Raw genomic sequence first — 25,922 nt, 5'->3', positions numbered from 1 at the left:
TAGCTAAGTCGGGTCAGCAACCCTTGGATCGGCCGGCAGGGGGCGGAGGAGGCGTGAGCAGGGGGTGCCAGAGAGAAAGCCAAGGCCATGCTGGTCAGCCTAGGTGTTGAGTGCTGGGTGTGTAGAGGGGCGTGGACTCTGCCAAGGCTGCGCTTAAATAGTGAAGGGAGGAGAGGAAGCCAGGACGGACCCGCCAGCACCTCAGCCAATCCAGCGTTGCCATGAAGCTCCTGAGCGTGACTTTTTGGCTACTCCTGTCCCTGAGCACTGGTGAGAGTGTCCCTGAGGGAGGGTATGGGGCAAAGCAGTGGTGTTCCGCCTGCAGTCCCCTCGAACCTACCAGGGCTCAGCGCAGCTTCCCGAGGGCTTCTTAAAGGAGCCGCCCTTGAGCTAGACTTTGAAAAATCATGCCACATGACAGGGAAGAAGTCCTGAGGGTGATGGGGGCACTATCTGGTGTGGAAGGTTGGAGGGAGCTTAGGGGACAGGACGCAGGCAACCCTGAGGACAGAGGAGGGCAAATAGGGCAAGGAGGAGGAAGAGGAGGAAGGGAGGAGCCTCAGGAACAAGGGCTGAGTGCTCTGAGCCCATAGCTCAGAATTAAGGCAGCGTAGTGGCCTGTGAGGCAGCTACAGTTTGACCCTTGGTGAAGATGGAAGGCAGGCTGTGAGCAGAAAAGACCTGGCCCCTAGATGAAAGTACAGCTCTAAAGGCAAGTTCCAAATGTACAGACCTCCAGAGGGTCCTGATTGCAAAGTCACCAACCCCGAGGAACTCTGGAACCCCCTTTCCTTTCTCTGGGCCCCCGCTGGGATGCTCCCTAGGACTCTGACCTGGTCAGGTCAAGGGGAGCAGAAGGAAGCCCACTCGGAGGACCTGTGTGTCCAGCTTTGCATACGTTGACTTCTAACACTGAAGGTGGGCTAAGTCTCCTGAAGTCACCAGTTACAGGAGCAGAGACCTGAGCCACCCACCCATCCCTCGGCCTCCCTTGCTGCACCTTTTCCCCCACAGGGGCCTCTGACTGCCTCACCGCAGATAGCAGAGGACCACAGTTATTCCTTGTATAGTCCAGTGCTTAGGTGGAGGGACAGGGACACAGCTGGGGTGGGATCCTGGGGCAATACATCGCTGAGAAAGAGACAAGAATTTGTTGGCTACAGCCCCAGTTGAGAATTGGGGCCAGTGCTCAGTCTTGGGCAGGAACTCTCTTTGGTGGGCTAGGTTATGAACCACCCATCTGCAAAACTATGAGCTGTGGTTAAAGTCTACAGCACTGATTTGCCCTGCCTCTGTCTGGTGGCCTCTCCATGGGAGTGCAAGGCTGTGTGTCAGGGGGCTGGCCATACAGGCTGGTGGGGTCCTGGCGGGCTGGCTATTCAAGGAAATGCTCTCAACTCTCCTGCCTGCAGTCCTCAGTGTGATGGAGGTGCAGTGGTGTACCATCTCAGACCCAGAGCAGCAGAAATGCAGGGACATGAGCAAGGCTTTCCAGGGAGCTGGCATTCAGCCTTCCCTCCTCTGCATCCAGGGCACCTCCACTGACCACTGTGTCCAGCTCATCAAGGTGAGGCCTCTCCCTTCTGACTGTTCCCCACCCCTGGCCCAGGCTCTGACTCAGGAGGAATGCACAACAGGCCCATTCACTGGGAAAGAGGCTGATGTTCCTCTTGCCAGGGTTGGGCAATACAATCTCCCGAGTTTCCCTAGCAGCAAGCGCCTGAATTTTTCCTGCCAAATGGGAGGTGAGGAAGGGCTTTAGTCCTGATGGGCACCAGTGGGTAAAGGAGAAAGTGGAGAAAACCCTGGTGGGATTTCCCTTGCACAGTGGCCCTTCAAGGATGAGGACAGGGATGCCACCCCCTCATGGGAGAGAGAACAAGTGACTGTCCTCACTTGCTTACTTGTGTGTGTGTGTGTGTGTGTGTGTGTGTGTGTGTGTGTGTGTGTGTGGTTTCAAGACAGGATTTCTCTTTGTAACCCTGGCTGTCTTGAAAAGTCCTCTGTAGACCAGGCTGGCCTTGCACCCAGAGTTAGACCCACCTATCTCTGTCTCCCGAATGCTGGGATTAAAGACATGTGCCACCCAAGTCTAGCTTGTTTTTCTACTACTGAAATAAACGCCATGACCAAAAGCAACTTGGATGGAAACCAGTTCATTTCAGCTTACAGCTTACATTCCATCCTAAAAGGAACACAGAACAGCAGCTAAAGGCAGAAACCTCGTGTCAGGGACTGAAGCAGAAGCCATGGAGGAATGTGGCTTACTTGCTTGCTCCTGGCTTGCTCAGTTTGCCTTCTTATACAACCCAGGACCACTTACTTGCCCGAGGATGGCCCCACCCACACTGGGCTGGCCCTTCATTATCAACCACCAATCAAGGAAATGCCCCACAAGCCAATCTGATGGCGAAGTTTTTCTCTTCTCAGATGACTCTAGCTTGTGTCAAATTCAAGGGAAGTAAAAAAACAAAAAAACAAAAGACCCTAACCAACATAGTGATGTCATCATAGTGATGTCATCATAGTGATGCCATAGCCCATCTAAGAACTAATCAGCTAGCTGGACCAACCCTCTCTGAGGACAGAAGACAGCAGTAAATAACAATTCCTCTAGGCTTCCACCTTTCTGAACTACCTTGGAGGGAAAAGCTGGCTAGTGACTGGGGCAAGACCTGAGAACTTCCCCATGAATAGACGCTTTCTGCTATAGGTTCATGTTGTGTCTACTGGTTTTTCATTGTGCACACTAGTTATGATCCTGTAAAATTAACAACTAACTTTTTACAGAGCAAATGTGGTAATGCATTGTGAGTTCTTGGCCTGATAAAGGAAGTCCTGGGCCCTTAGAGCAAGGCTAAGATCAAGCTCCTAGACCAGATGAAGAGGGTCATGTAACGACCCCCCACGCTTCTTGAGGGGCTCTGGGCTGCCTATGGGTGTCGCTGAATGCTGACTCAGAGAGCTGATTGACCCTCATTCTCGATTAGGACCAAAAAGCAGACGCCATCACCCTGGATGGAGGAGCAATTTATCAGGCAGGGAAGGAGTATGGCCTGAAGCCAGTGGTGGGTGAAGTCTATGACCAAGGTAAGGGGCCTGGGGTGGGAAGAAGCAAGGATCCCTCACAGAAGTCAGCTGGCCACGTGACCTGAAGCCCTAGGTGAACACTAGCTCCACAGAACACTTCTGGGGGTTCGGCCAGAAAGCCCTTCTGATAACCCCCTCAGCCCGTCCAATGCCTCTACAGTCAGCAATGCAAACGTCAAATCCTCCTGTGCGCTCTGGGTCCCATCTTTGCAAAGGCCTCTGAAGTGTCACTAAAGCTCAGGTTCACCTCCATGAGCCTAAGGCCTGATCCCTCTGCCCTACTGACCCCAAATGGAGCCTCAACCAAGTCTCTTCACACTCCGGCTGGTTGCTAATTGACTTTGTGACAGTCCCATGACACAGGACATAGTCCAGCACAGGGAGCCTTTCCTTGAAGGCCACCAACAGCCCTGACTCACGGGCCCTAGTATAGCTCCTCCTCTGGTTAACTCAGCACCCCATTGAGCACCCACGGTCCCCTGGTTCCCTGTGCACTGTAACCTGTTCCCTGACTGGGAAGCCCTGTTTCAAAAGCAAGAGTCAGATGCCCAGCATGTACCGCAGACCCCAGTTCCTCACATGGCAAGTGCTATGAAGGAAAAACTAAAAAGCCAAGAGAAAAAGGTTCCAGGAAGCCTACAGAGGAGGGCAGAGGGAAGGCGGTGGAGCAGGGTTCCAACCATGGCCCTGGCAGATGAGGCCTGATGTCTCTAATAACTAATAGGAAAGGCAGCTGCCTAATTTCCTCAGACCCAAGTGTGCTCTGATCATCCCAGGACCACACAGTATGGGGGTTTTGGGGGGGAGGAAGGAGAGTCCCTGGAGATGAGTTATGTGCCTTTTCCGAATGGTCCTTCTCATAGAGTCTTGTGGGGCTGCAGAGCCAACATAGTGAGAGCTATTCAGGGTCCTGAGTGACTTAGGTTAGTACCACAAGCTCCCTATGTCTCCTCATTTCCACTGCTTAGCACCTTGACATAGTTTGACTGCAGGGAGCACCTTGGACTTCTCCCTCAGCTATCCTCTCTCAAAATCATGGTACCCCTCCTTCAAACCTCCAAGTTCTCCTAAGTGCTTCTGGGAACCGAAGGCTCCCCTGACTTGAGCAAACTGAGATCCAGCTATGGCCAGATGGCTTGAGAAAGGAAACGGGAGCAGTTGAATGAATTACTTGTCTCTCTCCAAGTTCACAAGGCAGCCGGGAAGAGGTGTTGTGGGGGTGGATCTTGTGGTAGGATGAGATAGATCGTGCCTCCCAGCTCTCAGTAAAAGTACACATGCATGTTTTCATCTGTACATGCATGGTCACGCATGCACACACATGGGCACGCATGCACATGCAGCCACACACTTCCATTGAAGACCATCTCCCCCAGTCTTCCTTCCCTGCAGCCTCCTGTGTCCTCCCTTGCTGTCCTCACCCCTCACTTCTTGCCTCCTAGACATTGGGACTTCCTATTATGCCGTGGCTGTGGTCAGGAGGAATTCCAGTGTGACCATCAACACCCTGAAGGGTGTCAAGTCCTGTCACACAGGCATTAACCGGACTGTGGGCTGGAACGTGCCTGTCGGCTACCTCATAGAGAGCGGCCATCTGTCAGTGATGGGCTGTGATGTGCTCAAAGGTGAGAACTTCAGGCCCAGCCTGAAGTCTCTGGGTGAGCTCCTTCTCTCTCTTTCTCTCCCTCCTCTCCTTCCCTCCCCTCCTTTCTCTGCTCAGGAGTCACATTCATCCTGTGTTCCCTGGGAACCTTCAAAGCCCCACCTCCTTCAGGAGCCTCCTCTACTGCTCCCAGCGAAGCCACAGAGTCCGACTCGGGCTTGCTGATTCCCATGTCCCATTCAACACAGCCAGGTGCAGGACCAACCACAGTTGTAGGACCAGGAAGAGATTCACCTGCTGTGGGCTGCTGAAGGTGGTCTCTGTCTAGACATGTATCCCGAGCTCTCCGGGATGAGAAACTGCATTTTCAAGCTGCTGAGTTCACACCCTCAAAATCCCCTGAGTGGTTGTGGGCCCAGCCATGGTGTAAGTGACAACCTGGGAAAACCAAGGTCCACAGCCTCTCAGGGTGGCCAGTTTCAAGTCACGAGGACAAGCACTTGTGAAAAAGTGTTTCGGGAGCCTTACTAATGAAGGAAAAAAGAAAAGCAAATTCCACAAAAAAATGCAGGTCACACAGCTTGACCGCCCAGGCCTCTTCTCGGACCTCTTCCCCTCTTTCGGTAAGACTGTGCTGGCTGCTGATTTGAAAATGAACTCTACAGTTTGCATTCAGTCGTCCTGTGAAGACATTTAGAGAAAACATTTTTCTTTTCCAGCCACAGCAACACCCCACCCGGGTCGGAGGGCTCAGGCTGGGCATACTGGTGATCCAGCCCCGCCCCCCATCCCACCCCATGCTTTTTCACTGGACTCTGAAAGGTGGAGGCGGGGCTGATGCCTCTCTTGACTCTCCAGGGTGGGCTCAGTGACCTCTCCTTGCTCCTCCCCACAGCCGTTGGTGACTATTTCGGGGGCAGCTGTGTCCCAGGTACAGGAGAAACCAGCCAATCAGAGTCCCTCTGTCGCCTCTGCCGCGGTGACTCTTCTGGGCACAACGTGTGTGACAAGAGTCCCCTAGAGAGATACTATGACTACAGCGGAGCCTTCCGGTGAGAGGGCCCAGGGCAGGGTGCAGCAAGAGAAGCCAAGGGGTGCAGGGAAGTGACTGTGGACTGCAGGGTATCAAAGAGCCCTTTATGCAGGCAAAGCTGTGCTCGTTTATAAACACGAAACCGGAAGGGGCCAGGCTGAATTTGCTCACAAAGTCAACAAGTTTGGTGTATTGAGAAAAGGGAGGGCTCTGTCCAAAGAGAATGGAAAAAGCCATCTCAGGCTGCTCCTGGGTCCCCATTCTCATGTTTGACCACTGGGGAGGGCAGTGAGGTGTGACTGGACACCAGCTGGCCCTGACTGACACTTTAGTCTTCCATGATGACTCAAGATCAAGAGAGAGTGGTAAGGGCTCGTGTCTACTCTCCTGTCTCCAAGAGAGATCCAGTCCCTGTAGCAATCAGTCCTCCGTGTCCGCGCCCAGGGCAGGATGCTTACTGGTGGGCAGGGGGGCAGTTTTAACCACAGACGTCCTTACTACTTCCCCATGTCCCCGTCTATCTGCCCCTTCTACTTTGTGCCCTCAGAGGCCTACTCTGGTGTGTCCCCCCCCACACCAGTCCAGTCTGCTTATTTTCTGACTGTGGGGACCCAAGAAGTCCCACTGCCCAGCAGTTCCCAACCTGCCTCCCGTGTTGGGAGAATATATGAAAGTATCAAAGTCACCATCCTTTCTACTAAGAATATTTGGGTATGGTATGAGAGGCCTTCTAGTCCAGTCCCCTGTATCAGAGAAGAGTTCTCTTCAAACTACCTTGGATATCTGGGTCTTGGATTGCAGGCCAAGGGAGGCAACACACTGACCTTAAGAGACCCCTATTCCTCAGACAAGCCCCACCCCACCTGCCTTCCTGGCTCACGGACACACTATGGCCCGGATGAGTCCACAACTAGGCAAAGCCGCGCATCGAACATCCAAGAGCAGGTCCCCAGAACTGCAGAACTGTAAAATATACCTCCTAGGGTGACCCCCTGCAGCTCTGGGCAAACCCCCAGGGCAGAAGATAGGAGGGACTGAAGGGCCATAGCAGGGGTCATGTCCCACCCAGACTCACGGCTTTTCCTGCACAGGTGCCTGGCGGAGGAAGCCGGTGACGTGGCCTTCGTGAAGCACAGCACAGTGCTGGAGAACACTGATGGTGAGGAGGGTCAGGCTTAGCTGCCCAGGTTGACCCCAGATGACTTGCAGCACTGTGGTCTAGTGTGGACGCTGCTCTGAGTCTCCCTGGGGAGCTCTGGACAAGTGCCACAGTCTACATACCAAGCTAAGGGTCTCACCATTAGCATTTCTGCGCAGTGTGGCAAGGGTCAGGGCAAGCAGGGCTCTAACTGTGGCACTGGGTTCTGTCTGCAAGCCCCATGCTAGACATTGCAGGCTGTCCTGTTCCTTCCTGGCATGTCCCCTGTGACCTGGCCTTTCTCTGGACAGTCTTGCTTTAGATGGGCTGTTCTAGTATGGTTTCTTTTGTTTGTTTTCTTTTTAATTTTGTAGTAGTTGACCTTTAGAACCTTCAGGCAGACACATTGCCATGTGCCTGTAATCCCAGAACTTGGGTAGCCGAGGCAGGAGGATTGCAAGCAAGTGCTAGCTAGGACTACATGCATGGCTGGAACGGTCCCTCCGTGTCGATTTGTCTAAAAATAGTAGGGGATTTTTCCTCCTGAACTGAAGTTGAGATTATGTGCAGCAGGATTTAGTTTTCTCCCCACCAACTTGCAGCCATGTCCGACCTTTGCCTGGTTAGGATGTGTGAGCCTTACCCTCTTTGTTTTCAGTTGTGTTTCTTGTTATTGTTGTCTGGGTTTGGGGAGTCATTGTTTATTTCTAAAATGGAAGTCTTAAAGCACAAAGAATTGTCAGCAGGACAAGGACAGCCCTACAAAAATGAACTATCCTGAATGTAGACTCGGAGCTTAATTAGACAGACAGACAGACAGACAGATAGATAGATAGATAGATAGATAGACAGACAGACAGACAGACAGACAGACAGACAGACAAATACATAAATATGTTATAGGTTTAGGTTATAAACCCTCCAGTGTTGGTCTCCCAAGAGCTAGGGTTATGGGCATATGTGTATTGCCCAGCTGACACCACAGCCTCCTCTTCCTTCTCTTCATGTTTTAAATAATTGACCAAGGACATACCATGTTTAATTATGTAAACACTCAGCGCTTCTGCATTGAAAAAAGAGAAAGAAAGAAACCAAGCCAGGCATGCCGATTCAGGCCCTCAGTCACAACACTCGGGAATTACAGACCAGCCTGGTCTACACAGCAAGTTCCAGATCAACCAAGGCTACATAGTGAGACCGTGCCTCAAAAAATAAAGACTATCTCCAGTAAGGGACGATAGAGATCACCGCTCTTTCAGAGAACACAGGTTCAACTTCCAGCACCCACACGGTGCCTCCTGTCCATCTGTAACTCAGGTCCCAGGGATCTGATGCCCTTTCCTGGACTCCATGGGCACCAGGCACACTCACATGGCACATAGGCACACATGCATGCTAAACACCCCTACACATGATAAATATAAAATGCATGTTCTACCCTGTTGTTTAATCAACATTGTAGCATGAGTGAATTAGAAAAATGACCATAAGGGAGAATAAACCAAAATAGTAATGTTTGGACCTTTGGGCAGACTTAGCTTTACTCTGCTCCCTGGGGCCACAGCTCTGAGGAGTCTGTCAGAGGTGATTCACCGTGTCCCCTGCACCCTGCCCCTGTACCCTGAACCCTCTCCTCTACACTTAGCCCTGGCCCTGCACCTTGCACCCTCTCCTCTACCCCTGCCCCTGACCGGGCACCCTACGTCATGCCCTCCATCCCTCCCCCTGCATTCTGCCTCTTTGCTACATTTATCTCTTTCATCTAAGCAGCTCTGTTGTCTAACTCTTACCACCTGTCAGTAGCCACACTGTGTGTCGTATTATGGCACGCTCCCTCAGATCATCTTAACATATACTGGAGAAAGGGAGATCGTGTACTGAAAAGGCAATGTGTACAGCTGAAGAGCCCCCCCACACAAGTGCTAGGTTCCCCACCAAAACACCCAGCCTCCAGACCCCTCTCCCATCCCCGTCTACCCTCCCACCCTCTGTGAATGCAGGAGCTAACTCCCCAGTTCCTACCTTCCAGGGAAAACCCTGCCTTCCTGGGGCAAGGCCTTGATGTCACAGGACTTCCAGCTACTATGCCGGGACGGCAGCCGGGCCGACATCACCGAGTGGAGACGATGCCACCTGGCCAAGGTGCCTGCTCATGCTGTGGTGGTCAGGGATGACATGGACGCAGGGCTCGTATTCCAACTGCTCAACGAAGGCCAGGTGAGGTGGGATGCTGTGCTCCTGGACAGCCCTGGGCCCATAGGGGGAGGGGCTCAGGTCCAGAAGGACTCCATCTGGAATAGCCGAGGCCATTGTGAGAAGTGAGTATTCTACAGGCTGACAGGGAAGGTCAGAGCACGGGCATGCCTCAGTCTCAGCACCCCTCCGTAGAAGCCCTTCCTACGTGTGCCTGTGAAAATCAAAACCGCGGTTATGGGCAAAGAAGAAAGCGAGTGTGCCAACCGCTAACCGTGGCGAACAATGTTTTGTGGAGACCCTGCAGTGTCCACCACTGGCCAGTCATTGCTTGTGCTTAAAACCATCCACACCTGGGCCACAGGCCCTGTGAGTGAAGGGTGGGGGCTGATGAGGCAGAGGTGGAGGGAGCCCTGTGAAGAAGTGGCCTGAGGCTGCAAGGAGTTACAGGTGACAGACTCAGGAGGAAAGGGTGTGGCCCGCAGCAGCCTTGCCACCCTGGTTTTTACCCTTGACGTGCAGCTTCTGTTCAGCCATGAAGACAGCAGCTTCCAGATGTTCAGCTCCGAAGCCTACGGCCAGAAGAACCTGCTGTTCAAAGATTCCACCTTAGAGCTTGTGCCCATTGCCACGCAGAACTACGAGTCCTGGCTGGGTCAGGAATATCTGCATGCCATGAAGGGTCTGCTCTGCGATCCCAACCGTGAGTCCTCCTGTGCCCACCCTTACCGGCTGCATCTCTGCCTGGACATAACATGGTGGGACTCTCTACCAGGCTTGCTGGGGCAGGACACCTATCCGGGCAATCTGGTGTGTGCCCTGTGGCCCCTGGAGAATATGTCACTTTGCTGCTGCTTGGGTGTTTGGAGAGGAAGCAGGACTCTCCAGGCTCTGGGACTCGGGTCCTCGGAGCCTGTTTTAGAACTATTGTGGGCTGTATTCCACAGCCTCCCATCCTTCCTTCTTCACCTTATGGGCTTAGGAGTTTTCTCGTCCCCGAATTATTGCAGTAGCCTATAAGCGGGCTTCCTGCCTCCAGCCCTCATCCCTACACATATCCCACCTATAGCCAGGGAAGTGGAATACCAGACTGAGTTCAATACACAACAGCCAGTCTGCCTCAAGCATCTCAGCTTTCCATAGGAGGAAGTGGGTAAACTACATAACCTGGTCACATGGCTAAGAAGACCCAGGATTTCCCTGAGCCCTGATTTGAAAGGTACTAGCCCCCAACCCCACCCCCGTGTACACCCTACACAGGGCTACCCCACTACCTGCGCTGGTGTGTGCTGTCGGCGCCCGAGATTCAGAAGTGTGGAGATATGGCTGTGGCCTTCAGCCGCCAGGGTCTCAAGCCAGAGATCCAGTGTGTGTCAGCGGAGTCCCCGGAGCACTGCATGGAGCAGATCCAGGTTCACTGCAGCGGGCTAGGGAGGGGGCAGTTGTGTGAAATACCCAGTGTCTATCCCCATCTCTCGTGCCTACGTGGTAAGGACAGGGAGAGGTCCTGTGACCGTGCTCATAGAGGGAGGCAGGAGGAAGTACCACAGTTGGCTGAGAACAGACCTTTGCTTAGAGAAAGCCTATTCTCCCTTCTGAGCCTGTTTCCCCCATACACGGTGTGAGTGGGAGATCATCATTGCTTAGACGTTTCTGGGGACAAGCCACACTTAGAACTTGATCTCACTGAGCTTGAAGCTCCATTGTACAACGTAGGGATGTAATAGGAATGTATGAAAACTGCATCCTACGTATGAAGGGATAGGAAGAGTGCTCGGTATTTCTCTTTACTGCTCTTGATACCCACTAATCCCCGAGTAAAACTCTAGCCTAGCCCTTGCTCAACCCCATTCAGTTCTGTCCTCCTGGCAAAGGGAGGCTGGAGGAGATGGTGTCTTCCCTGACAACGGGCAGACTGGCCTGTCCCTGGGTAGCTCTTTCTGAATTCTGCCTTGCGCAACCTTCACAGGATTGACAGGAGCCAGGAAAGGAGGCACCCAGGCCTGTGGAGAAAGGAGCAGAGGCACCCTCAGAAGCCCAGCAAGAGGCCCAGTGAGCCTCGGTTCTGGCATCCCAGGCTCTGTAGATGGTGTCCAGTATGGCGCCCACTTTCCTTTCTTGAATTCCACAGTGACTGGGGCTAGGGCTATGGGTTCGGGCTCTGTGTCCCTTGGTATCACAGAAGGTGTCAAAAACTCTGAATAAGGACAAATCCTTAGTGATGCACCTACTGGGACAAACACTACTACCTGTGGTCCACACCTGCGGCTACATAGTGCGGGGTGCCCTCAGAGTGCCTGAACCCCTCTTTCTCTAGTCTGGCCCCTTTCTTGTCATTACTTGTGGCTTCAAACCACATAACCCCTAGGCTAGGATCAACCAGCTTTAAATGAGCAAGCGGGGTGGGGTGTAGGTGACCTGGAGGGGGAAAGGTCCCTGAGAAGAACTGCCTGCTGCCTTCTCGTATGGGCTGTCCCCAACACTCAGGGAGAAGAATCCTGAGGCCCTAGGGCTGTCATCTTTTAATCTCCGGGCCTATGTGTCATTGCAGCTGTGTTTTGTCCATGAAATGTGCTACCCACGGAAGAGTGCTGATACACCTCAGGCCTCTGGGAGATGGCAGGGGACCAAGCAGTAGGGCAAGGGCAGTGCTATGCAGGGGAGGGACGTGGGAAAATCTCAGCAGCCATACTCTGAAAAGCTGGTGAAGCTGCCAGGAGCTGGGTGCTCCTGCCTGTACTGGCTGTCCTTAGCCTTTCAGCAGCCTCTGGGCCTGGCACAAATGTGGGAAGGCACGGGGTAGGGACAGAATGGAGTTCTCCCAAATGAGGTGACTCCCAAAGGAAGAGAGGCTGAGCTCCCTCTTTTCCCCCGAGAGAGGAAGAGCCCTGCCATTTCTGGGGATTCCTGCCATCCAGAAGCATACCGGGTCTCCCTCTGTTCCCTGCAGGCTGGGCACATCGACGCCGTGACTCTCAGGGGCGAGGACATTTACAGAGCAGGAAAGGTGTACGGCCTGGTCCCGGCGGCGGGGGAGCTGTATGCTGGTGCGTAGACCTGTCCCTGCCTGGCGGCTGATTCTTTTGTAACTCTGAAGCTGTCTAAGAACTTCCAACTTTCCTTCTGTACTTCATCCAGAGCCTTCTGCCAGCCTTCTGTCGAGAAGCCAGCACCTCCTACCGCAGGCCTCAGTTACACATCTGTGCAATACATGCCTTAAACGTCTACAGATTTTTCTGGACAGGGCCAAGGAATTATTCTAGTCTTTGTAGAGCCAACTCATAGTCTTCTGACTTTCAAAGTCCTCATTAACAACTATAAAAGCCCTTCCTATCAGCCAACCCAGGCTATGCAGAGACCACCCCACAGTCTGCAAGGGTGACCTTGTCCTCTCCCTGACATGGTGTAGCCCTCTGCTTGTTAACTGATTCACACCTTCTCCGTGGTTTTGGCTTGACTTATTCCTCTTCAGGATAGATCTTAGGACGTTTAGTCCCTTCCACTTGGCTGTGAGAAATCTCTGGGCTTTGTGAACGTGTCTGCAGGTCTCAGCCATGCCTGCTTTTCTCTCAAAGAAAAAAAAAATACCAGCTGGGTGTGAGGAAGACCATGGGCGAGGGCTCCTGGGGTGTTTCAGCCAGGTGAGGACCGGAGACACCAGCTGACCCCCGAAGGCCCTGGGACATCAGCCTGGGTTTATGCAGCCCCAAGATGAGACAGCTCCCAAATAGAAGGGGACAGTTGAAGCATGGATCCCAGCTCCGCTAAGGGGTCCCTTTCAAGATGTTCATACCCCTGCAGAGGAGGACAGGAGCAATTCCTACTTTGTGGTGGCCGTGGTGAGACGGGACCGTTCCTACTCCTTCACCCTGGACGAGCTTCGGAGCAAGCGTTCCTGTCACCCCAGCTTGGGCAGCCCTGCGGGCTGGGAGGTGCCCATCGGCTTCCTCATCCAGCGGGGCTTCATCCGACCCAAGGACTGTGATGTCCTCACAGGTATCTCCATCTGAGGGACACAGATCCCAAAGCTGTTTGGGATCTGCGGACCTCATTGGATCATTGGAAAAGCGGCTGGGTATGCGCTTTCGTGACCAAATATCTAAGTGCTAAGATGGGGACAGAAAAGGAAAGGTTTGCTAGTTGGCCACCATACACATCTCATGCAAAGCTCTCCCTCTATTCTCACAGTCCAAAGCCAGTGAGGTCCTTGAGTTGACTGGCCACACACCTCTCCTGGCTTCAGAGAAAATAAACATCATTTTATTACCTTGAAGCACATGGAAGGCACTAGACTTGACAATTCTCTCTCCTGACAGTAGGCTGTTGCTCTAATAGGGAGACTAGATCATGAGATTATGACCACCCCCATCCCTGAGGAAGTTCAGGCCAACCAAGGCCTGTGGGAAGATGGGGGTGGGGTTACAGCCTGCCCATCTCCTTCCTCCACGGCCAGCTTTTTGCTGGCCCCTCATCCCACTGTTTCCCTTCTGCGCCAGCGGTGAGCGAGTTCTTTAATGCGAGCTGTGTGCCGGTGAACAACCCTAAGAACTACCCTTCCTCGCTGTGTGCGCTCTGCGTGGGGGACGAGAAGGGTCGCAACAAATGTGTTGGCAGCAGCCAGGAGAGGTACTACGGCTACAGCGGGGCCTTCAGGTACTGGCGCAGCGGCACAGGGGGCGTCTTCTGGCCTGGCCCTGCAGCATGACTGTCTTTCTGACGGCTAGCCTGCCCTCCCGTGTGACAGGTGCCTTGTGGAGAATGCAGGGGACGTTGCCTTCCTCAAGCACACGACTGTCTTTGAGAACACAAACGGTATGTACCTGAGGGGGCTTGGGATGGAGCAGAAACCGAGCACGGGGGGAGGGGGGGAGGTGAGGCGGTTTCCAACCTCCAGAACAATCCAGGCACAGGGTATTGCTGGGTTTAGAGACTGAGTCAAGAGAGAAACTGAGTCGGGAACCCTCTAACCCCGTGAGCCTAGGAGGCTCAGGAGCCGCAATGTAAGAACAGATTTTGAGGACAGAATTCAAGTTCATATCCTTCTGCAGTGTGATACCTGCATCCCAGCGGGTCTGCAGGCATTTATGGGGCCCTGAGACCTGTGGGCTCTCTCCTGTGATCACTGGTCAGAAGCGGGTCAGTGCCCTCTGAGGGAAAGTCTACTCAAGTCTCACCAAGACAGGGCCCGGCCAGGTTCATCACACAAACAACTGTTTCCTGCAGTCACCTTCCCAAGCCCAGACACTCAGGTCCCCAAAAGCCACCTCTGAGATCCCATCTGCTTACAGAACCTCTCAGCTTCCACCCTGCACCCACTCAAGTGGAGAAACCACGTCTGTGTTAAAGCTGGAGTCCGTGCCCCTTAGTGTCTGTGCTTCCGCCTACCCTGATGTGCCCTGGCTTTGACATTCCAAAGAAAACCTACCCTCAGTTGTCTTTGCCCTTTCTTAATGCTGTCTTTACAGAGACAACACAAAGGGCACAGCTGTGGCCCCGAGCAGGGAGGAATTAGACACTGAGGAAAAACAGTAGTTAAAACTCAGATCCAGTGTGCGGTGCTCAGAGGTCACTGAGGTCACAGGATGTGTTCCCAACAGAGCTGGAGACAGTCTTTCCTGTTGCCTCCCTGCCCAACCTCCCACCCAGAACCACAGAGCCCACCCTCTAGGGAAGAGAGCTGGCCTAGTTCTCTAAGCCTGGTAGATTCGCCTGCCATGACACTCGTGACTCCCAGGGTCCTTCAGTGTCTGGCTTTATGTGGAACCCACCTGGCATTCCCTCTGGACAAATATGACGTAACTCCCAGGAGCGGCTCTTCTTGGGAAGCTCTGGGAGCAATCACCCGCTTCAACATTTCACATGCTGCCTGAAAATGCAGACTCCAGGCTCTACCCAAGAGCTATAGAGTGAAGCTTCTTCACAGGTGGTGGCCCTTGGGACTGTGTCTTACACCCATGGCTGGTGTCACACCTTCTACCGTTTGAGAACTTAGCTTTCAGAGTCACCCCATGCCTGGGCTCAAGGGCATAACCCACAGATAGGCATTTTTGCTCCAGAGAGAAAACCATAAAGATATTAAGATCTGTTGTCATAGTACAACTCTAGCATGCTGCGGTCTGAGGCAGGAGGATCACAGTTTGAGGCCCTGTCTCAAAAACGATGTTCTTAAGAGCCCTCCCTGGTGTTGTAACTGCAAAGGGTTGTAAAGAGGAAGTGATAGGCCCCACCTCAACCCCACCCTGTGCTATAGGCAGGACCCTAACCCATGCCTGTCATACTGGGTTCTCAGTGTCACATTCAGCTGGTCGGTCTCTGTCCCTCCTGCAAGACTCAAGAGCTCAGTGCTTGGGATGCTGTCCAGACGTCACCACCTCTTCCCAGTGAAGGGTCTCATGGATTTCTCTCCCGCTTCTTCCCACCCTCTGCTGTCCCACAGGTCGTAATCCTGAGCCCTGGGCTTCTCACATCAGGTGGCAAGACTATGAGCTACTGTGCCCCAATGGAGCACGGGCCGAGGTCGACCAGTTCCAAGCTTGCAACCTGGCACAAATGCCATTCCATGCTGTCATGGTTGGTCCAGACACCAACATCTTCACTGTGTATGGACTTCTGGACAAGGCCCAGGTGAGCAAGCTACAGTAACCTCAGGGAGGGGTGGGCCCAAGCCCCAAGGTGGCTTCTGCTTACCTGGAGCAGAATTCACAAGAGGAGACTAGGGGGCATTGTATGGTTTTCATTCCAGCCTGGATATTCTCCCAGAAACCATCCTTCTGACTCCTATGTCATTAACTTTCCTTCTTGACTGGGCCACCCATTCTCATCAACATGCAAATAGCTGCTTCACCAGCCACTCTCCTGCCTCCATCTCTGAGAGTTACAACCCAGTGCCCCTTGCCACTGCTGTTATTGTTGGGTGGCCTAGGAGCTCAAACCCAGAGCCCCCTCCCTGGAGACTGCTCCTCCACTCCTTTGGAAGGAAGTACTCCTTAAGCTATCTCCATGCTAGACCATTGGTTGCTCTCCTGGTCCCTCTGGGGATGGCACTACTCCAGTCCTTACTACATCCCTGAAACTGCTCCTTTTTTTAAAGATTGATTTATTTACTTTATGTATATGAGGCTCCCTTCTCCTGAGCCTCAAACCCCTTCTCTTTGAAAACGCCTTCTCCTTTGGCTCTCAGATCCCACACCACTAGCTCCCCTCCCACCTCCACTGATTGGGCGGAACTGAACCTCCTTTGACCTTTGAACCTCCACCGACCATCCCTAACTGGAATTATCCGTGCTCTGCTCACTCTCCCGACAGAGTCTGTTCCAGGAGCAACTCCTTCAACTCCATGGCTCCCCCCCACTGGTCCCTCAAGCTCTCTGAAGTTAAATAGGGAAGAATACCGTGCGGGTGTATATTTTTCCGGAAGAGTTGACGAGTTCAGGAGAATCTACAAGTCCCCTTCAAAAAGAAGGAAGGCCATGGTCACTTTGTCCTTTCCCCTTTCACTACTTAACAGTGAGCACACATTATACATATTTCCTAGGTGGCCTTTGTTCGCAGCATTATCTATATCCCAAGTGGTCATCCAACTCTCAATCCTTCTGCCTCAGCTTCCTGAGCCCTGGGACTATAGGAATAGGGCACCACGCCTGGCTTGGTGGTTGTATGTCTGGTGTGGTGGTATTACGTTATGGTGATATTCTGGTATTGTGTCTCACCTTCCTCTGGCTGTTTGGGGCTGTCCAAAGCACATTCAGTGCAAGGGTTCCCGTCAGGGCAGGAATGGCACCGCCCCTGTGACACTGAGGAGAGTCAGGGAGAACACCGTCAGCTCCCTCGCTGTTGCTAATGACAGAACAAATGTCTCTGAGATTGTTTTTGGCTCTTTGGAAAGATGCCCATAAAAATGATGAGAAAGTGTTGCTAACAAAAGAGTTGAGCAGGTCCAGCCGAGCGCCCAGTCGTTGTGTCTACTGAGTCTCACTTGTGTCCTTCTTGCTATAATTCAGTTCTGCATTCAAGAATTCAACAGTCTGGTAGGACATCTCTGGGTGTCTTTGGATGGTAGCTCCATGCAATTTTGTCCACAGACTCCTTCTGTGACAGCGGCTAAGTGGGTGGCTTCCACTGAAAGATTTGGAGCTCTGAAGTGTTGCTCTTTGGGACCCCTAGGATGTTCTATAAAGTCCAGACAGCAGCTGCTTTTGATGTTTTCAGGACCTATTTGGAGACGACCACAACAAGAATGGTTTCCAAATGTTCGACTCCTCCAAATACCACAGCCAAGACCTGCTTTTCAAAGATGCTACGGTCCGAGTGGTACCAGTCCGGGAGAAAACCACATACCTGGACTGGCTGGGCCCCGACTATGTGGTTGCTCTGGAGGGGATGTTATCTCTGCAATGCTCGGGTGCAGGTAAAGGAGCAGGCCTGATGGGCCAGCACTTGGGATACCCCCCCAAAGGGCTGTGAGACACCCCAGAATCGTTGGGATAAAGGAGTTTGGAATCAAAACTGAGGAAGTTGAAGGCTAGATAGCCCAGGCCTAGGTGAAGCAGAGGAAGGTGAAGTCTCCCAGGTCCAAACATGAAGGCTTTCCGGTAATTGAGGCAGGAGCTCTGGTGTGTTACCCAAATAGACTGGGATCATGAACACAAAAGCTGAAATGATAGTCTTTGGTGAATCTGAGGTAAGGACATAAATATGCATGCAGTATAATTTGGAAGGGAATACATATGTAAAGAAACCAGGGAAAGGCAAGATTGTTGCGGGGTAGAACGGAGTCTGGAGCTAGCCGAGTACACAGAAATAGCGCTGACTGTGTGTGAGCACCAAGCCTGTCGCCCACAGACCTGGTGCTTCCAGCCTTAACTACCTGTCATTCCCTCCCCCTCCCCCCTCCAATTCCCCAGGGGCCGCGGTGCATCGAGTCCCCCTACTGGCCCTGCTCCTGCTGGCCCCGGCTGCAGGCCTCCTCCCGAGAGTTCTCTGAAGGTGGCTGCTTCCAAGCCACGCCCTTGAGCAGAGAAAGCTACAGAGCCCAACCCAAGAAACCAGCTAAGCCCGCAGGAGAGGGGGGGATGCGAGAAGCAAGGTGAGAACTCACACACACACACACACACACACACACACACACACACACACACACACACACAGCCCTCCGATGTGCGATTCTAACCCAAAGAGAATTTTCTAGAAGCAGGATGATTGTTAAGGCCAAGTCTTCCCACCTGCCGGGGGCTCTCAGTACCTGAGGCGGCTGGCGAGCAGCCCAGTCGTTCCCAGTCACTCCACCCACAACTGGTGTTGCCTGCAGCGAACCTGTGCCTCCCACCTGGAGCCTCCTGGCTGGGAGGGGGGTGGAGGGGAAGGATGAGGCCGGTTGCCAAAAGCAGCTTCCAGCCTCTGCACCAGCACCTGGGGAGGTGCCGAGGAAGAAGCTCACCCCCAACCCAGAGAACCTCCGCGGGACACACTCTACCACCCAGCAGCCCCTGCTGTCGCTGCCCCAGCTCTTTGTCCTGTGGACACTTGGCCACCAAGGCTCAAACCCACTTCCCCGGAGGAGCAGGGTTGCTGAGCACATCGGGCCTTTGTCATTATCTTTGGTGACATCAACCAAAGAGCCCAGCCCCATTGGACAGCATATTTTGCCAGACTGGGATGGGAGGAAGGTCAGAGCTGTACTGTGGGGATGAAGTCCTCCAAAAACCCTCAGAGTGCCCCCCCCCCGTAAGAATGTTAGTGGGTGAGAAACTTGATGCAGGGTGGGAACTATCCTGCTTAACAGCTCCTGTCACAAGCAGGACTTGCCCTGCCTGGACCTCACTGCACAGTGAAACTGTTGCCTGGAATCTACTATTTGCTCTCCTGCTCTGTCTCAACATTAGCTTTCTCTCTCCCTCATATACCCCTTCCCACAATCAACACACACACACTCACTTCTCTTATCTCTGGGTGAGCATATTTGCTTGTCTGAAGAAGCGTGAGCTAACCCAAAATAAGGCCCTTCCATGAACTGGGCCTTAGGACATCCCATGAGCCAGGGGATTGGCAAGAGCAGTGTCTTCCCCTACCCCTGCATGTGTTGGTCTCTTGAATCTTTTGAGAGAGTCCCTGGTTCCTAAGAGCTATGGGAGTCAAGGCCTAGGGAAGAAAGAGCCTCTTCCCCATTTTGTCCTTGTTCTCTCAAAAACCAGAAAAAGTTTTCCAAAGCTACCAGCTCTTACTCCAGATCTTGTTCCTTTAAAAAAAATAATAAATAAAAAGAAGAATTAGGAGCAAGCAGCCCTTGTCAGCACAGTGGAAGCGGGCGTGGGCCTGGAGCTATTTGTGTCTTGGTCTGTGTGGGGGGCCTCAGGATGCTAATGACAGGCCAGGTTCCCAGTGGCTCGCCCCCACCTGTGGGCGACGGGACAGATCCTTTACATGGCTCACCAGCAGAGAAGGCCCTGGCAGTGTCCCAGCCAGAGTCCCACAATCCTGAGGAATCTCGGTCACCATGCTGCTTTGGAGAGCAAGCCTTTCCTCTCAGCACACAGCCATCGTTTCTTCTCTGAGCTGGGGATTTTCACAGTGAGAAGTGTACTCTGTGTGGGCGGCCTGCTGCCCAAAGTGTGATGTCTGTGCCGTGTGCCTTTCAGGTGTGACTTTCAAAAGGGTTGTGTAAATGACGTCTGATCGCCATGGGCCACTGCTGTCTGTGTTAGCTAAAGAAAAACAACGGTTTCTTTTTAAATAAAGCCAAATATCGCTGCATACGCAGAGGCTTGAATTGTGGTGGAAACTGTCCGCCACCTGGTTCAACTTGTTCTCTTTGTTGCTCAGAAGCCTATCTGCTTCAGGCCCTGCCCTGCCTCACCCACAGTGGCACATTTCATTTAGAGTCAGGGACCACCACACCACTCCATCCATCTCGGCTTCCGTTCGAGTCCCCATCTGGACCGGTTCTCTGGCCCCCGCAATGCTTTAACTGTCCCCACCCCTGGCTCATGCCAGCTGCCACCACCCCCTCAGCCTCTCGGGTGTCCGCTTCTCTGGGGACTGGATGCAGAGGAGGATGAGAACATCCCGCTGCCCCTGCCCTGTGTTTTCAGAATAAGTTCCCACACTGTTTCTTTGGTGAGCTCCACTGTTAACTTAGGAGAAGAAGGCCCACTATCCTCACAGTGGACACTTCCGGCTTGCATGGAACTAGAAGATGGCTTTTGTGCTCCTCTGTGTCTCCCTCCCTCTCCCTCTCTCCCTCTCCCTCCCTCCCTCTCCCTCTCTCTCTTTCCCTCTCTCCCTCTCCCTCTCCCTCCCTCTCTCTCTCTTCCTCCCTCCCTCTCCCTCCCTCCCTCTCCCCCTCCCTCCCCCTCCTTTCCCTTCCTCCCTCTCTCCTTCACCCCCCCCAGCTATGACCCTCTACTGTGCTTCCCTCAACAGGAGGCTGAGGCAGGAGTGGCTAGAGTTTGCAGCCAGCCTAGGATACATTCAGTTCACTGTAGCTGTGTGTGTGTGTGTGTGTGTGTGTGTGTGTGTGTGTGTGTGTGTGTGTGGTCCCATTCCATATTTAGGCACCTGTGAGACAGGAAAATGACTGAAGTTTGAGGCCAGCAAAGAATATATTGCCAGACTGTCTCAAAGCAAGCAACACCAGGAAAAGCCAGTCTTCTCAGAGCTGATGGCCTGAACTTAAGGACAGAGAATCAGGTACTCTCTTCTTCTCCAACAGCCTTCAGGTAGCTGCTCCAAATGCAGAAGCTGCTTCCCACCTGAGAGTCATTGCACTTCAGGGGCTCTTACACTCTGGAGGCCTTGTCAAAACAAGCTACTGTTCCACAGTTCCGAGATAGGAACAGAATTTCCGGCAAATTTTTCATTCTGCAGAATGCAGTTAGAGGCAACTTGAGTTTACATTCATTTTGGGCTATTCAGCAGGTTTCTGCCCCAGCAGGGCCTAGGGCTTCTTAGGTCTGAAGGATGAGTAGTCAAAGACCCTTGTGTAAGAAGCTGAGTGTAAACTGGAGAAAGAACTGTGGCTGATGCATTATCCCTGGGGAGAAGGTGTGTGTGTGAGATGTGTTGAAAGATGCCATCACCCAGCTGTGGATTGCAACAAGCTAGCTGCAAGAAAGGGCCAGTTCAGACCAACCATATTCCAGTCACTAACTCCAGCCTTCACAATTTGTTTATGTCTGGTAAGTGGCCATATACCCTGCTAAAATATCCACTTGGTCAGGTGGGCTGACACAGGCCAGTAGGTCCATTTACTCACAAGACTGGGATGGGAAGTCTGAAAGTTCAAAGCTTGCCTCTGTTGTATATTAAGTTCAAAGCCAGTCTGTAAAATTAAGAAGACCCTGGTTCAAAATGCAAAAGTAAAAATAACCCTACGGGGTTCTGTAACTCTTGGGTAGATCCCTTGCTTGGATTTGAAAGGCCTTAAGTTCATTCCCCAATAGAGAAAAAGAAGTCATAATGATTGGCCGGGGCTGGGAAAGAAATTCAGTTGTATGACACCTCCTAGTATGCACTAGGTTCTAGGTAAGCATTTCTCAACCTGTGGTCAGTGACCCCTTCAACAAACCTAAACCCCCAAATATTCATGTTACAATTCGTAATGGTAAAAAAATTATGGTTACAAAGTAGCAATGGAAATAATGTTATGGTTGGGGGGGGGGGGTCACCACACCATGAGAAACTGTATTAAAGGGTTTTTAGGACGGTTGAGAACCGCTGTTCTAAGTTCTGTTCTCAGTACTCAAAAGTTCCAGCCAAACACATACTAGAACTGACCAGACAGCTTAAGCAGTGGAAACTAAGCGGGGATCACTGGCTATAAGCTTTAGAAGAACGTAGTTGTCACTTAATAATTTTATTTTCTAAGAATATCCAATATGAACGCTGCATCTTTAATGCTCCTGCCCCTCCCTCACCCACCTCCAACTCTCTTCTTTAAGTATCCGTGTTGCCTATATGCTCACGTGTGCTTTTACTGAGCCCATCCGTCATTGTCCATATGTACATGTGTCCCGGGCTGACCACTTGATGTTGCACAGCCTCTGAGTGAGCCCCCCTTTGGAAGAGACTGATCCGCTCATGGGCCACCTGTAGCTCTTCATCTAGAGGACAGAATGTCCCCTTCCACCTTGACAGTATTATGATGGCCTTGTTTGGCAAGCATACTGTTGAAAGTCCATGGCACCTCTTCCCTATCATGTGTAGAAGACTTTATCTCAATCTGTATATCCTGAATTTTTGGCTCTCGTATAATCTTTCTACTCCCCTCTTTTTGTGATTTTCCCTGAGCCTCAGGTTCCATTGGAGATGTATCAGTTGGGTTTGGGCATATGTACCCCAGAGAAGGTTTTGAGGGAAGCCCTTCACCTCTCCCTGCCCAGAAAGCAGTCAGGATGGTTTGAAAATGAAGCACCTTGACACAGAAGCGCTAGGCAAAGGGGAAGAAACATATGGTATAGAAGGCTGAGCAAGAAGATGGCCATGTCCTAGGCAAGCAGGCCTGGACTCCCCGTTGCTACTAAGTATGGCGAGGGTGGAAGGGAGTGAGGTAGGCAGTGTGAGACAGGAGCAGCTTCCCATCCTCTCTTTCCCACCTGTGGGGGTGAACCGGCCCCAGCGGGGACAGGGGGTATTCCTCATGCCCTGGTGTGGCTCACTTGAAATGCTGGGAGTGTGGGGTTCAGGGCAGAGAGACAGGGATGGTGACATCCTGGGATTTGTCTGATTCTGAAGCACAAAAGTTAAGGATTTTGCAATAGTTCAGTTGCTGCAAGGCCTTTAACCTGCAGGGAAGTGTTTCTCAGTATTCCCTTGACCTTGACCTCAGCCCCGGGGTTCTTAGTTGTCTGAGAAGAGCTCAAAGTTCTGCTTCCCTCCCTGCACCCCTCCAGCTGTCTGTTGGCAGTGTCAGAGTGTTTTTCTGCCCAAGAAGGATGAGGCTGGTACTATGCCTCTACGTTTTGTCACCCTCTAACTGGCAGCTCTGAAAAATGCTTCTGTGACCAGCCTGGTGTCTATCAGGGTTCTCTTTCCCCTCTTTGGTGATCTGAATAGGTTTGGCCCCCATAGACTCGTGTGTCTGAATGCTTGACCTGTAAGGAGTGGCACTCTCAAAAGGTGTGGCCTTGTTGGAGGAAGCGTGTCACTGTGGGAACAGGCTCTGAGGTCTCCTATGCTCAAGCTATACCCAGTGTGGCACACAGTCTCCCTGCTGCCTGCAGATGAAGACGTAGAACTCTCAGCTCCTTTCCCAGCACCATGTCTGCCTACATGTCACTATGCTTCTTGCCAGGGCAATGAACTAAACCTCTGAACTGTAAGCCAGGCTAAATTAAATCTTTTCCTTTCTAAGAGCTACCATGGTCATGGTGTCTCTTCACAGCAATAGAACCCTAAGACACCATCCCCAGGGGTGACCAAGGAACCTTATGCAATGGAGCCATTGTAAGATTTCCCCCATTAAGGCCCTGGAACTCTGGGCTGGAAAGATGGCTCAGCATCTCAGCAGGTAAGAACACTTGCTGCTCTTGCAAACAACAAGAATTCAGTTCCCACCATCTATTTAGTGTCTCATGGCTGCCTGTAACTCCAGGTTCAGAGGAGTCTAGAGACTCTTCACTAATGTTCACACATGTACACACATGCACACACACACACACACACACACACACACACACTAAATAAATAAATAAATAAATAAATAAATAAATGAAATAAATAAATAGATGCCTAGCCTGCTAAAATACACTTAGAACAGCAGCTGGTTTCATGGCTGTGACAGCAGTATTTCATTCACTATATAATTTTAGGAACAGCAAAATTCTAAAAGCATCTAAATGCATCCTTGGTACTTCCTTTTGCTGAGGTCGGTCTGCAGCCATTATGTAAAGGGTAGGGCTGCCTTCACTGAGGTGGGAAGATCCCTGTGACATACTGTTGAGTAAAAAGAGCAGGTTACGAAACAGTATGTGATCCCAATTACCATACGTCCCCGCACTCACACACAATGCCGTCTGGAAGTCTGTTCACCGAACTGTTAACAGCGACACTCTCTAGTTGGTGGGATTTAAGGGAAACTTTCTTTAAACTTTATTTTTAGTTTCTCGAAAGTTTTGAATTGCAAAACGTTTAAAGTAAGATAGCTGAAGATGCAGCCCAGATACAGTGCTGGCTTCGTGGGAGCCAGGCCCTGGGCTCCCGCTCAGGCCCGGCCATCAACCAGTGAATGAGTGATCCTTTCATTTTGGAACAGACAAGTAAGCTATAACAAAAAATGACAACAAAGCCTTCCACGGTCACAAGCACAGGGTCCTCATCTCTGCTGAAGGCACCCAGACCAGAAACCACTCAGCCCAGATGTTCAAGCAGGTATGCCATTGGACACATGTCCTTGGATAAGTCACTACTCTTTAGAGCTGTGGTTCTCAATTCCTTTGGGGGTCAACCAACCTTTTTACAGGGGTCACATATCAGACAGCCTGCATGTCAGACAGTGTTACATTACAATCCCTAACGGTAGCAAAATTACAATTATCAAGTAACAAAGAAACTAATTTTGTGGCTGGGGGTCAGCACATGAGGAACTGTGTTATTGGGCCCCAGCGATAGCAAGGTTGAGAACCAGTGCCTTGGAACCTCCACTTCCTCCCTAAGCATCGAAGCACCCTGGCTACTAGAAAGGAAATCTTCTGGAGAAGAGGAGGGGCCTCACCTGCCCAGACAATCCCAAAGGCCCTGAAGATCAACAGAGCTGTGTCCCAACCTTTCTTCCCCCACCCCCAACTCCCCTGCAACTGCCAATGGTCCTGAGCCCTCTGCCAGCCTGGGCAGATGGGAGAAAGATCATCCAAGAGCAACGAACTGAAGTCCATACTCAACAGGGTCAGCCGCCAGTGACAAAAATAGGTACCCACTGGCCTGGGAGAGGCTGGGAAAAGCAGGATGCAGGGACACAAAAAAACCTCCCCTGGAACACCCCAAGCCCACCCCCCTATCTGACTTATTCACACGCCCCGCTCCCCTACCTTCCTAGCTCACACCTCCATGAACCAGTGTGTCCAAATAGCATCTCTCATGCCCTTGTCTTGCAGGAAACCAAGGTTACTGTGAACAGGCCTTCTCCCAATGGGTTTCACCTTCATAACCCCACACTTGAACTCAGAACCTGGTTCCTCACCTTGAAGTAACAGGACCCAGGGCCCAGCACACAGATATATATTTTTACACCAGTTTACTACCATTGCAGCCCTTGGAAAGTTTGTTGTTTGGTTGACTTGGTTTCTAACTCATGATATAGAGAGGATTCTCCTGCCTCTGCCTCCCCAGTGCTGGTGATATATATGTCTGGCTTGTTTGTTTTTCTGAAACCAGGTCTTGCTATGTAGCCCAGGCTAGCCTCCAACTTGAGGTCCTCTTGCCTCAGCCTTCTAATGCTGTGGTTACAGTCATGAGCCACCACATCGTCTGTGCCACATTCTGGGAAAGAATTGCCAAATGGCCAGTGTCAGAACCCACTTTACACCTTTTCCCAACATCCTTCCAGGTACCAGTTGCCATAGGTTTGTTTGCCCAGAAAACCCTGAGGCCCAAGTTTGAATGAGAGATGTGGTTTGCAGTACAGCGAGGCCCCTTGGGTTATTCTGCCTTCAGCCATACCACCCCTCCATTAAATACAGGTTTGGGGTGGTACGACCTTCCTTCAGCAGAGGACAAGTCGCAAAGAAAAGCCCAGCAGGGCGTCATTAATTACCACCACCACTGCCGGCCGCCATCACTTCAGTCCTGGAGGAACACTGGACTGTGTGCCACAGCGCCCCCTACAGGAAGTGAAGATCATAATGCCGGTAAGGGGTGGCGGTGCCGAGCTGGCA

At 52.0% G+C, this 25,922-nt stretch overlaps 1 protein-coding gene across 1 annotated transcript; it reads left to right on the top strand.

The window, feature by feature from the left end:
- Positions 1 to 221: 221 nt before the first annotated feature.
- Positions 222 to 18,040, top strand: MELTF (melanotransferrin; the record flags this gene model as incomplete). Its single annotated transcript, XM_080918667.1, has 16 exons — positions 222 to 270; positions 1,413 to 1,567; positions 2,991 to 3,090; positions 4,533 to 4,715; positions 5,589 to 5,745; positions 6,818 to 6,885; positions 8,894 to 9,081; positions 9,580 to 9,760; positions 10,318 to 10,469; positions 12,008 to 12,104; positions 12,859 to 13,053; positions 13,554 to 13,710; positions 13,802 to 13,869; positions 15,494 to 15,681; positions 17,266 to 17,464; positions 17,961 to 18,040. The coding sequence occupies 16 exons, from the start codon at positions 222 to 224 to the stop codon at positions 18,038 to 18,040; spliced, it is 2,217 nt and encodes a 738-aa protein (XP_080774793.1).
- Between the last annotated feature and the right edge of the window lie 7,882 nt (positions 18,041 to 25,922).

This window comes from Micromys minutus, assembly GCF_963924665.1.
Source record: "Micromys minutus genome assembly, chromosome: 7".
Classification (NCBI taxonomy): domain Eukaryota; kingdom Metazoa; phylum Chordata; class Mammalia; order Rodentia; family Muridae; genus Micromys; species Micromys minutus.
The sequence above is the reverse complement of the archived record's forward strand: the minus strand, read 5'-3'. Positions and strand labels throughout refer to the sequence as shown.